The 12,912-nt window shown below is 40.0% G+C and overlaps 1 protein-coding gene across 1 annotated transcript; it reads right to left on the bottom strand.

The window, feature by feature from the left end:
* Window positions 1-758: 758 nt before the first annotated feature.
* On the bottom strand, window positions 759-10,252 carry LOC124066066 (filensin). The gene is made up of 8 exons (XM_046402137.1): window positions 9,550-10,252; window positions 8,398-8,458; window positions 7,889-7,984; window positions 5,713-5,805; window positions 4,462-4,575; window positions 3,234-3,454; window positions 2,681-2,772; window positions 759-2,308 (listed from the first exon to the last, which is right to left on the bottom strand). The coding sequence occupies exons 1-8, from the start codon at window positions 9,921-9,923 to the stop codon at window positions 1,302-1,304; spliced, it is 2,058 nt and encodes a 685-aa protein (XP_046258093.1). The 5' UTR covers window positions 9,924-10,252; the 3' UTR covers window positions 759-1,301.
* Between the last annotated feature and the right edge of the window lie 2,660 nt (window positions 10,253-12,912).

Here is a 12,912-nt window from a genome sequence, read left to right as displayed (position 1 = left end):
ATATTTAACTGATTGACATTAGCATAAAAGGTTATGTCAGTGAGTTGATTTTACAGCTTGTTTTTGCTGCCCCCAAGTGGCCAAAAGAATCAGTTTATTCAGTTAATGTCAGTTTAACAAAAGAGAAGTAAAAGAAAAACAAGCAATAACTGTTGACCAATTTCTCTGCCTAAATAGACCCAGCTATAACAAATAAGTAGATCATCTTTAGTGTGGAGTTCCACTCACCTTTTTCTTCTTTTTTATACACTATTTTCTCTTCTTTGTACTTTCAATATTCAAACATTTATTTTTAAGTAGCTTACTGTAACTTAGGTCAAAATTTTCTTATTTTTCTCACAAATCCTCATCTGTTGTCCTCATCTAATTCCATCTATCACAGGTTATCTTTGTGTTTTCCTCTTGCTATTGTATCTGTCCTGGAGACAGATTGGGTCATATGACAGAAAATGCAGAGGACCTTGGAAACTAGTCAAGTCTACATTAAAAGAGTTTCCTGTGGATGCTGTAGCATTTTGCATAAAGAAAAGACATCTTATACCAGAGTGAGGATGTGAAGAGTACTGTGATGACCATCTGTAAACTCTTGTGTACAACAAAAATACAACAAAAGTAGTAATTATTGTAACACTATATATATATAACATCTTTCTGACCACACATAGGTATGCATAAGGGGACTTTATGAATGTGTGTGAGGTACCTGGTACACAATGTCTGGTTAAAAGCAAACAAAACATGGTATCATTTAATGTTTGAATCTTTTTTATTATTCAGTATATCAAAGCAAATTAATACACAGCAAAATTGTGCTGAGGGCAGGCAATGGCATCCAATTGAACAAATGAGTTCAAAGGGGGGTTGGAGTTCTAAGACAGAGTTCAGAGGGTGGCACAGCTTCTCGTTGTTTTTACATTTCTTTTTAATTTTTATTGATGGCGTGGAGCTTTGTTTCTCATTGTCCCAAGTTTTCAGACAGTAAAGGACTCATAGCATGAGCATGGATGTTAAGTCAAACAACAACAGCAGCACTTAATGGAACCAGCAGAACGTATTCTGGACACAAGACCAGAGACTGCAAGCAAATGGAAGAGCATTGAATAGCAGAGCAGGAATGTGTAGCGGATCTTTAATCATGGTTGGTCTCTGAGACAAAAACATTGCTCTTATTACAGTAGTTTGAGGAACAATGGTATTTATGTAGTCTGATACCAACATCCGTATTGTCTCCGTGTTACTGGACCTGAACCATGTATGACCCTGGTGGATTTGATTGATTCTTCACGTCAGGTGATGTGGTTTCAGTGTTTCTTCTTCCTGGACTTCTCGATCATGGTCTCCACCACCATGGAAGTCTCTTCATAACCTTTTACTTTGCGGTCATTGGAGAACTTCTCCACAGACTCAACCACCTCCACTTTCTCATAGCTCATGGCGTCTGGGCTAAAGCTACCAGAGCTGGTGTTGGTGCTGGTGCTGGTGCTGGTACTGGAGCTGGAACTGGTGCTGTTGCCACGAGGTGCAGGCTTTGGAGTGGGCCCACTTGGCCCATTGTCATCCCTGCTTTTCTTGGCATGACTGGCAGCTGGGGTGGGATCTTTTGGGCCAGATCCCGGGCCAGAGGGTGGAGAGACTGGGCGCGGATGTTTAGATTGAGAGTGAGGCTCTCCGTTCTTATGTTTACCTTTACCTCCATTACTATCTTTACCACTTTCACCCTTGTCATCCTCCTTGCGTCCTCCTTCATGAGAAGGCAGGGTGGGACTGAGAGGCCTTGGGTCTGCCATGGGCTGAGGAGGTGGAGGAGTGGGTGTGCTGCGTCCGTAAATCTCATAGGGAGACATCATTCCATCTCTGATAGTGACGATGATATGGCCGGCTGATGGTGTGGAGGTGTAGAAGCAGGGATCTAGGTAGCTTCCATCACCGGTGACAAGGACATAACGACCTTTAGTGTAGAAGTCAGCAATTGGCTCAGGCTTCTTGTACTTCCTCATTCTGTCTCTGACTATGTTACAAAGAGTGTCAAAAGCCTTGCTGATCTGAGCTCCATCTGGGACGTCCTGTGGAGACACTCCAGTGAGAACAGGACTCTGGTCTTTTCTTTTCACCCTCTCCTCCTGCACTTCCTCAAGGATCACCTTTGTTTCTTCCTCTGGAGCTTCTCCTGCGGTTGCCCCATTTCTTTCCTCCTGGCCACTGTCCATCACAACTTTCGGGGTCAGCTCTTTCTTCTTCAGGACTTTCTTAGCGAAAATCTTCTGACGAGGCTTGACGCTGGTGATATCTTGGATAGCCTGGGTGATATCTGGACAAATATGAGGTCTTAAGTCAACTAGATGGAACTGGTGAAAAGAACAAAATTATCCATGTACTAATGCATCTGTGCGTTATGGGATGCTAAATACAATAAAGACATGATCACCACATCAGCAAAACTCAGATACATATCAGGTTTGGGACCACATTCGAAAGTGGCCAAAATCAGAATTGAAAAGATCAGATTCCAAGATAGTGAGAGTCACAAATGAGCAAAAAAATGTGATTTGGCACCTTTTGCCTGCCCTTCGAATGCAACCTAAGAGAGAGTAGTCGTCTCTAACAATGTTGGCTAATTGTATGTGCACTGCGTAGTGATTCTCAGTGTAAACCAGCTGTGATGTGCTCACGATGTCCTTACCTCTCCCCCTGCTTGATGCAGTGGATGTGTGAGTGTAGCGATAATTAGTAGTGAACAGGGTAATGGGAGTGCCAATTATTGCTGAATTCAACCTGCAGGAAAGAGAGCAGTGAAATGTCACGCATGCAACAGCCAAATACAGCTCTGCAACCCAGGGAAGTCTGGTAAGGAAACTGACAATTCACATTGTTTAAAAAGGAGATAGAATACAACACAAATATAGTTAATCTAATAATAAGAAACCCTACTCTGTTCGTTGTTGTGATAGAGCAGTTGAGGAAAATGTTTATTATCATATATTGCCATCTGTTGGCTGGATCTGCACTTTGCATGAACTTAACAGAATGAAGTTAAACGATTTGACCTTTCTGCCTTGTTTTCTTTTCAACAACGTGACTCCTTTAAACTAATCTTTTCTATAGTTGTGATCTATGTTCATGTTAATGTTAGACCCATTTATCCTGATCATAATTTGGATGTTTAACCTCCTCAGTGTGCACTTGGATGTCTGTATCTCTGTGTGTGTGTCGGCAGGCAGGTGGAGACAGTCTACCTGTTGTCTTCATTCTCAATGATCCTCTTGTACCTCTCCAGCTCATTCTCAAGAGATGTCTGGTACATGGCCAGGTGGCGACATTCACTTGTGTATTTCTCCAGAGACCTCTCAGCTTCCTCGATCTCTTTCCGCAGAGATTCGATTTTTTCGTTGTACATCTGTATTTCATCATCATAACTCTCCTGTGTGTTTTTGATGGTTTGCTCCAACACCGTAGTCTGAGAGATGAGAGAGAGGTAGAGATTAAGAAATAAAAATGTAAAAAATAAAAGAAAAAATGGCCAAGCTCCTTAAACATATTATGTGCTGCTAATAAAAGTGAGAAATCAAGAGAAATGATAAATAAGGAGAAGAATAAAGTTTTTAATCCTGCCCAACACAGGGGTTAACTCTTTGGTGTGTCATATTAAAAACTGTGCAAATGAAAACAGTGTTTTTATTTTTATTGATTAAAAATAATTGCAATGTGGTTCAAACCTAAATATAGCTAAAACATGTCACATTGTAGCTTCTATATGGTCCAAACAGATGAGAGATAGATGGTGCACAACATAAGCAGAATGAAGAGCATCATTTTTGCACATAGCAGAAGTATGTCTTTGGGAGAAACCTGTAAGAACACAGCAGTCAAATGAAGGAGCACTCACAGAAGAGATCAATGCATATTCTAAAATTGATTGCGTGTTATTTTATTCCGTTAAATTAAAGCAGTCCTGTGTTTCCTGTGAGGAAACACAGTCGCACTTTATGCTGTCATAAAGTGGTCATGGCTGGCATCTAGTGGCAGCATCTAGCTATTAGCACAGCATTACTGAAGGCTTTTGGTGTACTGCACACAACTAGTTATTTATCATTAATTAATACCTAAAAAGCAAAAAAGTACAACATGAGATGAAAAGGGCCCTTGAAAAATCAATCAATTTAAAAGCAGAGGTAAAGCTAGAAACATATTTATCACTTGAAATATATGTATATTTGGTGAATGGTACGTGCACTACATAACAAACAGCTATTATAACATTTTCCTTAAAATTTTGGTGCTGAATTAGTTGAAATGTGATACGTGTGTGTAAAACATATTGATGTTTAAAAACATGCCAGAAAAATCAGTCTCCCACTACTAAATCTGAATATTATCTGGTTTCTTAATCTTTTGTTTTGACAAACTGTACAGGCCTACTACCAATGTGACACCTCCTGTTGTCTTGGTGACCGTGTGACCCACCTCAGTATGAAGGCGTTGTTTCTGGGCCTGCAGCTGACAGAGGGCGCTCTTATATTCCTCCAGCTGACTCTGTAGCCCTGGCACTTTCCTCTGGGCCAGCAGCTTCTCCTGCTCCTTTACACATTGAATACGAGATCAATGAGAACATGCAAAGAAGAGCAGTGTGTCTTTTCAATATGAGGTTTACATTGCACACACACGCACACACACACATTCACACACAGCCAGCAGCCTCTTTCTGAAGCCTCACCGATTGATTTTTGAACATAAGGGTACTCACAGCAAGCAGCAGTGATGTTTTCAGCTCATCTACTCTTTAAGATGAACCTACTGAGTGTTTGGAGTATGGTGTCCACTACTGTTGGGTCTCATTCCCAGGTGGTCACATACCAATGACCTAAGACTCAACAAATGACTATCTTTGTCCAGAATTGTTCACCCCAGGTTTAAGAGAAAAACAACATAAGGTGTTAGGAATCACAAGCTGCCATAACAGCTTTGAAACTTTGCTGGAAGGATGGTGAGATTTTGAAGACGATGGTGTAGAGCCTAATATGCTCTTGTTATCTGGTGTCTGAAAGTGCCATAGCATATGATTTTCATACTCATCAAACATTTCAGTGACCTCTTGTGTTTCGTATGGAAACACCCTCATTCATTATGTTTCTGCATTCATTCCTTTATGTTTTTCCCTTCATTTGTGGGCCATTTGTATATAACCCTATAGATATACCGCTGACCTCAGGAGACAAGATCCCCAAACCAAACATCCCTTCTTTCTGACCTTTTTAATTTTTTTTTACCTTCACTGGATTTCAGCTCAACACAGTAGCCAAAGGCTGTGGCTTTTTACATTTACCCACTGAGGTTTCAACCAGTGAAACAATTTCTGCATCCACAGCAACTCTGCCCCTGAGAAATCAGCTACACAATTGTTTCTCACTGTGCTAAAAAAAAAAAAAAAAAAAATTAGCAGGCACAGCCATTCTTTCTGGCATTTGCTTCATTATGTGTCCTAACACTCTGGACAGTTTGGCTGTTTGTGCATCTTACACATGCACACGCTCACGTATGCACAGTAAAACACAGACAAATGGAGGCACAAGCAACCAACTGAACTGAGAAGCCAGTAACCTCATCAACCCCAGACACGTAGCCAGGGCTGACACACATGCAAGCACCACCACCCTCAACCCCCAGGGACTGCAGCACGCACATACACACACCCAGTGACAACATTAGTGACCTCACCTCGGATATGCCCAGTGACACATTGGGAACAAGGGGAAGTGTCTGGTTGATTTGCTGCAAAATGTTTACGTAGGTCTGAATCTCTGCAAGGTTCTGAGTAGAGGAAGAAAACATAAAAGGAAAACATAAAATACACCTCAGCAAAAGGAAGAACATCCCAAAAGCTGTTTCATTTTGAAAACTTTGCAAATTATTTTGTCTGGTCTGCTCACATACATCTTGCTTATTTCATTTGCATTTCTTACTTGAGGATTTGAAGAGAGAATATAAGCAGGCAATAAAAGGCTTCCATTTAGCTTAAATACACTGATAAATGGTGCCAGCATTTCTTTGCAGCAAAGAGTTTCTTTTAAAATCCATTTGTACAAGTGTGATCTCAGACTCAGTAATAAAGAGGAGATATATGTTTCTTCTCTCCCGAGGATTACTTCAAAGCTCATGACCACAAGTCCAATATTCATGTGAGATGACTTCGTATTCTTTCGCACATAATACAGTAACAGCAGCACCCTTTGATATGCTGTCTCAATATTGCAGAGCCACAGATTAATCCATCATCAAAAGCAACCTTGGGTGAAACTTTAAAAAAGGAAAGGAATTGCCATAGAAAGTATCCCTGATGCATTATATAACAGTCTCGTTTCCTTTTGTCTCAGCATTTTTGTGGTGCACCTTCAAGCCATTCCTATGGCATAGAGGGTAATATCTCAGTTGTTTTGTCTTTCCTCTGTGCTTTCCTGTCATATGTCAGTGTCTGTGAAGAGAAGTGTTACATTTTCTCTGCAATCCTTTCCTCACTCACATCACAGAAGGTAAATTGTTGCTAAAGCCCCAGGTATATCGTAACACATCTTTTGGCAACTATGTCAAGGTTTTGTGCCTTGTTATATGAGGAGTAGTGGCCTGAGGTCAGCAATGTTCAAAAGCAACAGAAAAAACAACAACAACAACAACAAAAAAACCCCAAAACAAAACAGGAGCCGTGGTCTAAAATGAAACTGATACTGCTGGATCAGGTTTCTCCGATGACTGTTAGTTATCCCATAAATCCATTCAAAATATACTGCCGTGACCAAACATGCTGTTAGAAAGAGCAATATGGGCAGAATTTCAACATCTGGTAACCTTTAAAGAGCGAAATGGCAAAGAAACCTCAACAATTACAATTTCAGTGGCTTTCACTGGCCCACTTTCAAAAAGCCATCAATAAGGATTACTATAATGTGAGCGTGGGTGCAATTTCTCACTGTCACTTCTTTACTGTACGTATATTTGCTCCGGCATCAATACACATTGATTTATATACAGTGATACACCCTACAACGCTCTCCCCTTGGCCACTGACAAAAATTTATTTCTGTAATCTTTAACTTTTTAAATATGCGTATTGAGTCCTGTACATAAAATTAAATTATATTTAGATTTAATGTCCCAGAGGGATATTTGTTTTCGCTGCCAGTACAACATAGAAGCATACAGATACAGACAGTACATAAAATCTTTTATCTCTACATTCATACATTGCTGGTCAAAGCGGTGTCAACAAGGCAGTTTGTGCAGGGCTACTGTTGCAGAAGGGACAAAACTCCTGCTGAAGAAAGTACTTTATCTCAGACGTAGGTGGAACATTTTCACAGAACAGGCCAATGTCAGATAAATAATAGCACATACAGACAGCTAATTTGCAATACTGTCTCTATTTGGAACTTTTTCTCGCAGAATTTCCACGTATATACTACGTAAAATATGTGCAACTGCACATTGTTTTGACAGAACTGCAAAGTCACCTAAATTATTAGGACAGACATCTGACAGTCCATAACTAACTGCTTAGGAACTATTTCTACTTGGATCCTCGGATTCAGAGTAAAATAATCCAGATGATCCACTTCATCCATTTTGAGTTATGCGGTTCCTCATCCAGACTGGATTACCAGGAGGTTTTATTTAAAGACACTGTAAAACTTTAGATGACTTGGATGTTTAGGGCATTTATGGACATTGTGTTGCTGATGTTATCAAAATATTAAAAAATGGCAACTTTGATTTAATTTTTCCTGACTAAAATCATTTTTTGTGTGATTATGTCTTCTTAAGAAGCATGGTTATTGCAGGACACATTTGAGACCATGTAGTTAAGGTTAAATTTTGATCTTTTAGCATTAGCACCACTCACCTTCTTGTGTCTGTCTCTGGTGGAGTTGATGTCGTCCTGCAGGAACTGTGATTCAATCTGGTACTCCAGGTTTCTCAGCAGAGCACTGTCAGCCTCCTGCAAGAGAGGAAGAGAAGAGAAGAGAAGAGAAGAGAAGAGAAGAGAAGAGAAGAGAAGAGAAGAGAAGAGAAGAGAAGAGAAAAAGGTCATATTATTCAAGTTTTAACCCAGTGTCATGCTGGCAATCTAAAATCAGTCCAAGTTAAATGCATTCACTCTTTTATATTCAGCAATCATCATTTGAGGGTTAAATCTACTGTATTTTAACGCGTATCAAACAAAGAGAAGTACAAATAAAATCTTATTTGATTTACTCATAACTTTTTAAAAATAATATCATAATTTTTAAATAATTTGTTTCATATGCAGAGACTCTTCTAATTTTAAATGCCAGAGAGTTCTGAAAAATCCTGTTCGTTCATTTCCAATGGTATCATTGTGTAAACAAATTAATTACATTCAAACAGTACCTTGTTTAACTGTTCCAATGTGCCCCGTAGCTGTTCTTGGTAATCGCATTCGTTTCTGTATCTGTAACATAAAACATCTCAATTATGTGTTAATATAAAGCACAGAGAGGCAGAACATGGCTTTGTCACACAAAGCTACACTATCCCATGGTGCGGGAATATACACCTTAAGTAACCTGTGCGTTATTTGAGTCTGATTGCATGTTTGTGTTGCGCGCTGACAAAGACAAAGGACAGATGAACAAATCTCAACATCTCTTTCTTGAAGCACACACTGCGTTTGTAACGTGTCGGCGCTGTCAGTGGAAACTATACATGGTGAAATCCAGCTGTTTTCACTAGCCGATTCAGCCAGGGTTGGTCAATATTTTTCTCAACACATCCTTGTCTACTGAGGCTTTGCTGCCTGCAAACACCACTTTGATAGATAGGTGAAATTACTGGGTTGGTTTGCTTGCCTTGGAGATTCCTGCCACCACACTGATGCTGCTGAAGTGAAGGGAATTTCATTTGTAGGGCTCACAATATTGGTTACTCAGGACAATTCACAGGCCTTACTGTTGAACAGTTTTCACTAGAACTACTTTCTACTGAACAAGTAGTCCCTATTGAACCGATTGACATTGTGTTCTGTGGATTATCCAGAGTAACATGGGGACTCTTTCTGGAAAGAAATGTTGCAGGTTTAAAAGGAGATCTGGATATTACTAATGTTACATGAGGAATTTTATTTTTTCTTTTATTTTCTGGTAGTTTGGTTGAATTGACCATTTAATTTAGCATTAATTTAATTCAGTATCTACTCAATATCCTGTTTTATGATGTACAGTCATAAAGTACCAATGAATGTAATATGCAGTAGGATTAATAGTACAGTATTGAGAATTTGTTTATTTTTCAACCATTAGGACCATTACCTGATTATACTTTGAAAAGCAATTAAGTGATACATGTATAAATTGTTGCAGCCATTCTGGCATTGATTGTCTATTAACTTAGCAATTAACTTAATATTATCTATCATATTATCTGATGACTGTTTTGAAAAAAAAAAGATAGATTTTTGACAGTACACTCCATGACTCAACCTCTGAAGAAGAAATCTGACATCTGACACGCACAAATGGAATCAACCATGTCCCACTTTCTTACTTGCTGGTGAATTCATCCAGCATACGGCAGGCGTCTTTCAGCTCTCGCTCCAGCTTGGCGCGCTCAGAGAACAGCTCTCGGATGCGCTGCCTGTTGACTTCAATCTGCTCTGTGAAGGCTTCCTCCAGGCCGCTGGCTTCTTCCATCCGCTGCAGTGTCTCCAGCTGCTTGCGGAACACAGCGTTGCGTTGCTCCAGGACCCGTGCCCTGTTGATGTACCGGGCAAAGCGGCTGTTGAGTTCCTGAAGGCTCTCCCAGCCCTGGATGGCCGAGATACCTGCAGACGATTCAGAGTCCTCGGGTTCCTCATCAAAAACATCTGAGCGTTCGTACTTTTCCTTGCGCACCTCGCGCAGGTAGCTGGTCTTGAACATGGTGGTAGGCTTCTCTCCCTTGGGATGGTGGTATCCCCCGCTTGGTCCCCTTCCGCACCTTTATTGTGTGAAAACTCGGGTGCTCACCCTTGGCTGTCTCATGCTACACTAAGCACTGCACAGCACTGGCTGGTGGCGAAATAGCCCTGAAAACCTGCCCCTGGCTGTGGCCGCGCATGTTGGGAGCCTGGGGCCTTCCAAAGCGCATTGTTGCCTTTGTGGCAGAGATTAGAAAAGCCTTGCTGTTGATGACAAAGCAGAACCACAAAAACAAACAATTGGCTGGGCCGCGAAAGCACTGGGTTGTCTAACGCACCATTATTTTGGTTCTTAGTCAGCTGCTTTCTAGATCCCTGTTTGATATGGCAGATTGGATGGTGGCCCACCACAGGACAGAGAGGAAATTTCGTGCAGTGCAATTTGTGTGGGCTGTGGAGAATTATTCCTGCCAGAAGAGGCTAGGTGTTGACACACTGTGTACACCACCATGAAGTTATTTTTTTTCTTTACAAGTGGGTAGTAATTGCGTTTTGCTTCATGTTCTCAAAAGTATCATCTAATAAGCAGCAGGCAGGCTCAGCTGTGAAGTGAACTGTGATGAATGAACATAGTGAATGTTTAATGGTTGTTCTGTCAAAAGCAAACCATACTGATTGTTGCTCAGTTTAATCCTGATCTAAATGTCTAATAAAGGTTATATTAATAATAATAAAGGTAATAAAGTTTCTGTTTCTTTCATTATGTTTGTTTTAATGGAAACAATTAAAGAGCAGAGCCCATCTCAAAATGTAAAGTACGTGGCAATGTTTGTGTTTTACTGCCAAGACGGCTTTGGAGATGAAAAATCTCAGCACTTTATTTTTTTAATAACAAGAAAGAAAGCCTCTTCTGGTCCTTAAGGTGCTTTTACCCGACATCTCTATATGTCTTTATTTCCCTTTTGTATTACCATTCTTTTCCACTCACACTTAGAAGAAGATGTAAGAAAGAGGAAGAGAGAGTGGTAGAGGAAGAGAATGAAGTTCTCTGCAGGCATCTCATACAAGGTCAGTCAAAGACAGGTTTAGCAAGCTGTCTGTAAAACGGCTGAATGAATCACATGTCAAATGTCTTTACATCAGCAGTTCAGCATGCTTTCGCCACAGCAAAAGTCTGTGGCTCAAGGGAAGACTGTGACAGTTAAGCTGCAGTATGAAAATTAATCTGCTAGATGAAAACTAATGGAATTAAAACAGCTAATTATTTCATTTTTCATTCATTATATTTATGCTTTTCTTTCACACTCATGGTTATTTGATCAACTGAAGGCTACCTGGTTATGCTGATTTTATAGCATGCTTGTCTCAAAGATTATTCTGGCTCATTAAATCAGTTATAGTTCCTGTATAAACACAGACAATGAGATATGTATGGTGTATCACTAATATGCAGCATATATTCTACTTATAAAGTCTAAGTTATGATTCACAGTGGCTCCCTATTGTTTAACATTCAGTAGTCAGCACTTCCTACAGTACCAAGACTGGGACTGTTTCGTGCAACTAATCAACGTTGTCTCCTAGGAGGCCCAGCTCAGTGCCTGTGTGAGTCTCCAGTTGTATGGAGGCATCTTAATCAGTCTCTCACATATTGGTTGAATATTTTTTAAATCAGTCTGTCATTGTGTGCATGTGGTGGAATGATTCCTAATAGCCCTCAGTGTACCATGTGACATATCCACAACATGCACTGATTTCAAACAAAAAGCATTGCTGAGACTTTGGTCATCTATAGAACATACGTCCTGCAAAATTTTATTGTTACTTGTAAGGTCACTACATACACTGCTGTTGTGTAAACATAGATTGGAGTGGATGTAACTACCGTGATATCACCCACTGGTTTGTGGACTACCAGTTTGGAAGACTTGAGTTTGGCATTTTGGACAAATCTTTCTTTTTTACCTCAGAAGAGACCATATTTTAATTCAGTTCAAATCAGTTTATTTATATAGCGCCAATTCACAACAAAAGTTATCTCATGACACTTTCCAATTAGAGCAGGTCTAGACCAAACTCTTTAATTAATTTTAATGAGAGGGTTTAGGTAAGTTACCAGCTAACACCAGTGCTAGCTGGCCAGCTAGCTTGACTAGCAATGTGCATTCATAATATATGATTAACTGAAAGGACATATGTGTCAAGCTGTGTAGAGATCATGTTGGATTGACAAATCAGAGTGGTATCAACTTGACAATCACAAGGTAGCCATGCCCCAAAACAAACCCTGCGTAATTGCCCCTTTCACTTTAAAAGGGACCATAATTTATAAAATAAACATGATGCTGACTTGAGACCATAAACATATTGCACATGAGATTTGACTTGGTTTGCCCCTCAAAGATTTGAGACCTGCCAACAAAAAATAAAACTTCTGACCATCTCTGACATAGAACAGAACTTCTTTTTGCAAACATGAGAGTCGCCCCCTAGTTGTCATTTTAAAGAATGCAGGTTAAAGGCACTTGAAGCATTTGTTCCACTTTTGAGACTCAGAGCTCAGTCCATTTCTTTCATTCAGTCTGTGTGTGTACATCAAAGCATTGCCTTCTTTCAAACAAATGGCCCTGAGATATCATTGGGAAATATTTTTTCACATTGTGAACTGTGAAGTTACAGCGACAAGGAAATGTGCAGTGACATTTTAGGATACCTTATACCGCAGCTGCAAAACCTGCAGAAAGTTGATTCAGACATGGACCACAAACATTTTTTTTTTCTGTGATTGAGACTATAAGAAAGACTTCCACTGGGAGTTTAATACACTCTGGTCTCTTATAAAGAAAAGTAAACCCAGCTGAATATTCTGTAACTTGCTGCTACGCAAATGATACAGAGAAAAACAAGTGAACACCAGTTAGAATGGTAAGTAGCTTTAAGACTATGTGGTTGAATACTGGCAGTGGAGTATTTGGACAAATACTTACAAACGCGTCAAAACAGACCTCTGT

This window comes from Scatophagus argus, chromosome 10 (assembly GCF_020382885.2).
Source record: "Scatophagus argus isolate fScaArg1 chromosome 10, fScaArg1.pri, whole genome shotgun sequence".
Classification (NCBI taxonomy): Eukaryota; Metazoa; Chordata; class Actinopteri; family Scatophagidae; genus Scatophagus; species Scatophagus argus.
This window is presented reverse-complemented; position numbering and strand designations above follow the sequence as displayed.